This window comes from Hippoglossus hippoglossus, chromosome 6, assembly GCF_009819705.1.
Source record: "Hippoglossus hippoglossus isolate fHipHip1 chromosome 6, fHipHip1.pri, whole genome shotgun sequence".
NCBI classification, from domain to species: Eukaryota; Metazoa; Chordata; class Actinopteri; order Pleuronectiformes; family Pleuronectidae; genus Hippoglossus; species Hippoglossus hippoglossus.
This window is the reverse complement of record NC_047156.1, coordinates 13,218,066-13,222,841: the sequence shown is the minus strand read 5'-3', so window position 1 is coordinate 13,222,841 and position 4,776 is coordinate 13,218,066. Positions and strand designations below refer to the sequence as shown.

The following is a 4,776-nucleotide window of genomic DNA, read 5'->3' as shown; positions in this document are numbered from 1 at the left end:
ATTTAATTCACTCTCTAATCCTATCGAGAACCACTCTGGAAAGAAAGAACCGATGCAGAAATCAAGACACAATAATACGCTTTGCTTCTCTTGGTTTCTCAGTGCAAAAGCTAATTTGCCACATATTTAGCAGCTCTTTCACAGCTAAGTGTGCATTTCTTCTTCTTGTATTCTGGGATGGCTGAAGGATTTGAGACCAGCACCAGTTGGTCTGTCTTGGCACATATGAAAACTTCCAAGAAAAGAATATTTATTAGCACTGACTATTGCAAACATATTAACTGCAAGAGGCCCATATAGTGTTGAACAACTCAGAGAATTAAATATAAAAGCTAAGGTCAACAACGGATTCTTATCACTCCTGCACATCCATAGAGATATTTTCATTATCCTGTCTGTTTGATGATCTTCTCAGGACCAGACAGCTTGAACTCATTTGGTTCTCGTGCCTATTTGAGAGTGTGTCTGAAAACACCGGTGTGTTTATTCTGGTACGAAGGCTGGATAGCATTGAGTTATGAAGGTACTCACACCTTTTAAAATAACAGCAGGATGAAAAATGCCAACCAAACACAATGTAGACCATGAAAGTCCAGATCATTTACAGAGGTAACTCAAGTTAAGGGCTCCCTGTTTACCACTAAAATCATATTGATTATTGCAATCAAACAAATTGCATCATGGGTAACACTCTGCGGGCAACATATCAGTCTGATCACAGTATGAATGAAGATAATCGAACATTCCTCTTGACGTGTTTTTGGGAAACCGTAGCCTCCATGAAATGGGCTTCTCAAGTGCTGACTGTGATGTTTTTTACTGTTGCAGGAGCGAACTACTGACGGTGCCTTTTCATTCAGAAAGCAGAGTCGCTCTGCCTAGAGACAGGATTGGTTTTCTGGGAAAAAGAAAAAAAATACTGGGGCCGGCATATTTACACATGTGTAGCTTCACACTGTTGCCACTGTTCAAAGTGCTTTGTTCATCATTTTTAGAATAAGTTGATATCAAATGCCTTGTTAAACGTGTAAAGTATATTGGCTCTGACATGATGCGTCAATTACATTTTAAAAATGTAGTTTTCCACGACACCAATTAAGATGCATCTAATGTTAGCTATTTGCATACATGTATATTTGGCCTTTTCTTGTCATTTCAGCCCAGGAAACAGTTTCCACATGTTTCGTTCAGATGTGCTTATTGTTGGTACTGGAAGAAAACAAACAATGCCTCCATAGAAATGTGAAATCAACCGTTTTGTCAATTATAAATTGCTCCAATTGTTCCACCCATAGAAGAACACGTTTATTTATTGCTTTTTATGCATTTGTTCCTTTACAGGATTCTTCTTTGCAATGTCTGTCCACTCTTTTCACAGCAAAACTCATTAGCAAGGTGAAAGGGAAATGGAATATATTTTTGCAATTGTTGATGGGGGATGCCTCATCACAAAGTCATCCTCTTGAAAAAAGCTTTCTGAAAAACTTAATGTATTATTGTCTGAGTAAAATTGGAAATTAAAGCTTTTTTTTCCAGTCGAGTGTGGTGTCATGTTTCCTGAAGAGGGCGCTGTTACTCCATTTCTAAACTGAACTTTGTTTTTTCAACGCTCCCTTCTTAAAACTGGAATGGTTATTCACATTCATTGAAAAACAAATAAGCAGCACAGCTTTAAAACATTTTGATGTTTATTGAATACTGTTTTCTAAACGTTTCATTCAACATGACAGTGAGAGCATACAGTCATCTGAACTGGATGACACCATTACATGTGCTAAAAGTCACATGTAAATCACAGCTTTGAGGTCTTGTGTGTGTGTATAACAAAGATTAAGAAGAAAAAATAAAACAACACACATATCAATTCCCAAACTATTAAGAATTTCATTGTAAACACAGTTTCTCTTTTTAAAATAGTGACATGATTATAATTTTTTGTGTTTAAATTTAAAATTTTTTTATTTTCTTTAAGCTAACAAACCTTAAACCCTTTCAACAGCCACAAAGTCGAGTGTGCCCTGAGAGGCAGAGTAAAAATCAGTTAAAGAATCAGTGTGTAGTATTTAGTGGCAAACCCTCTAAAAGCACTTTCGCATGAGAAGCAGCTGACTCATCATTTTGAATGAGGTAAAACCTTTAGCAACATTTTATCACAAACAGTGCACAGAGGAAGACGGCGTACTTGAAGTGACACTGGCACCCAGGTTGACACTTCTCCTTCTCTTGAAATACAAAATACAAAAGCGTGCATCAGGAAGTAGCCCTTCTTTCACAAGTATACTAATTGCAAAACTGCTGGTGTCGTTTGTGGGTTTTCAAGAAGACAGGAATGCACATAGGTTAAGACTTGGCTCTTAAATAAATAAAATAAATAAATATTTCTTATATAAATTTGATTTACTACCCTTTAAACCTGTGATTTCAACTTTTTCAAGTGTTTTAAAAGACCCTCAGTTATTGCAGGCTTGGGTTTGGTGTTAAACATAAATGTCATTCTATCATAAATGTTAGAAAATGTGCCCGTGGTGTGTGTCACTAATCTCGTTGTGCACCAGGTTAACCCCAGCCCACCATTACAGCTCCAGCTAAATGACACCAATAATCAACACCTATCACAATTCACCTTCTGACCTGCAGTCAGTCCGCAAGCTTTATCTGCACCTTTGTTATCATGGTTTTATATTTAAATTGGGCTTTGCGATGGTCACTATTCCAATCAGTGAGGATACCAGACCACAAAATGCCACCACTCCTGCATTTGATGGGTAAATTCCCAACCTGTCTAACGGACTGAACAGATCACAAACGTTTTTCAGGGTGTCCAAGGCAACAGCCGGATGCGATTTAAGGCTTTCGAACAGCAGAAAGAGCAAAGCATCCAGCTGAGGAATGAGAACCTCAGCCACTTCAGGACTCTCACTAAGGTGCTGAGACATTTTCTGTCTAAAGTCTTTATCTTTTGCTTTCTGCGTCATTAACTGGAGCACCACATAAAAGTCTCTAGTCACATTCATAATCACTGAGAGGAAGTAGCAGCGGGAGGAGGTTAGGCTCCAACTTTCCTGGTTGATGCCACAGATAAGGCCGACACTTCTGGCCCAAAGTACATTGTCGCAGATAAGGGAGAGGGCGCGGTTGATGTTGGCTGCAGTGAGGCACAGGCACAGCACTCGGTCAGAGAGTTGCAAGGATCGTTTGGCAGCCTCGACGGAATTTACTGCGTTTCCGAGCTTCAACACTGACAAAAGGAGGGAGAAAAAAAAAAGGGCATGAGAGCAGTAATCAATCAAATATGAAATGTCATTTCAATCAAACAACAATATCTTGTTACTTTTGCCACTCTGACGGAAAGCGGTCATGGTCTCAATGTATTCACATTGTGTGCATGCTATATTTGAACCACTTCATGCTGAGGCTCGTTCTTCCATATGAGAGGGTTGACAGCGAGGAGTTAGAGCAGCGCCCTGATAGGTGGGATTGGAGAGCTCCCCGCCTTTATAAGGACAGGTGTGGGCAATTACTGCCTCTTTGTCTGACGCCTGGTAGATGGTGACTGCTGTGTTTGTGCCGGTAAGGGAGACCGGGAGAAAGCGGTTTTATTTTTCTGCTTGAAATCTAATGAGGTGTCTTGTACGTTCAGTTGTGTGGCTGTGTCTTGACCCAGATTTCTGTGGCCACGTGTTTGAGAGAAGATTCAGGGTTCGCCTCTCCCTTGTTGGAGCCACAGTACAGAGTCAGCCATCCATTGTCGCTGTAAAGTATTGAGCAAGATAATATTTAACAGCAACGTAAAGGGTGATCCCCTTAATGCATTTGGTTGTAATTTGATGACGGACCTTGTCTCCCCCTCGTTGCAGATTAAGTCCCAGACTGCTGCTCTGCCTACACCAGTGTTGTCTGGCCACTGGTTTCTGCGTTGGTTTTATACTGTTGGTCCGATGTCTCAGGCGTCACATTCCTGATGGACTTTTCTACCTGTCTTTTCATAAATATTTTATTGTGACCCTGAACCAACTGAGTCTCACTCTTGTTTTAGGCAGCTGGACGACCTATGGGGAGTAGTCGTGGGATGTCTATTGAGGTTTGCTATAGAATCTCTCTGTGGTCAGTACGCTGCCTACATAATGGTCCCCGCTATATAGCTCAAAGTGTATCTCTGTGGTCTCCGTAATTGTTGTTTTAGCTTTTATCATTTTAGGAAATAAAGTTATCTGTTACCCATAATAGTCTATTTTTTCCTTTCTCAGGTCCTCAATTCTAGTCCTCCCATTATTAAATAAAGATTCAATTGGGAACTGAATGCACAGCTCCGCTCTTCCCGAACTCCCAAATTTGATTGTCATACTCACCGAGGTCATCGGGGTCTAGTATGAAACATAGGCTGTTTTAAAGAAAAATCTGAAAGCAAGTTGTTGGTAACATCAAGATGTAAATTCTCCTTTTAAAAGCTATACATGTCCTGAATGTCTCCTTTACCCACAGGCGAGCCAGGCAGCAGAGCTGCAGCCGCGACACAGAAAAGATAACCAAGCTGTGCCCCTACGGAGACTGTCCTGCTTCTCCTTGGCCCAGCCCTGGGCAAGGTCTTTATTGCCTGACCCTGGTCTAAGGTGGTGCATCCTCCATCATTTCCATGTGGAACAAATCAAGTCAGTCTCTGAAATAATTTAATTTATACAAAAACCACCAAGTGGCAAAGTCCAAAAAGTTTCAGAATTCACTCCAGGTTGTAAAGTACAACGATCTGCGGGCAGTCTGGGCCAGTGTTGAGGTCAC

At 40.7% G+C, this 4,776-nt stretch overlaps 1 protein-coding gene across 3 annotated transcripts in view; it reads right to left on the bottom strand.

The window, feature by feature from the left end:
- Nucleotides 1-4,776, bottom strand: part of LOC117763021 (peroxisomal membrane protein 11A-like) — a 65,741-nt gene that overhangs the window by 57,972 nt on the left and 2,993 nt on the right. Inside the window, exon 3 of one of the 3 annotated variants that reach the window (XM_034587847.1) lies at nucleotides 1,990-3,238. The exons of the other annotated variants lie outside the window; for them this stretch is intronic. Within the exon in view, the coding sequence (XP_034443738.1) occupies nucleotides 2,670-3,238 (569 nt within the window). The 3' untranslated portion in view covers nucleotides 1,990-2,669. Of the gene's footprint in view, nucleotides 1-1,989; nucleotides 3,239-4,776 lie in introns of those variants that run through there. 3 annotated transcript variants of the gene reach the window in all.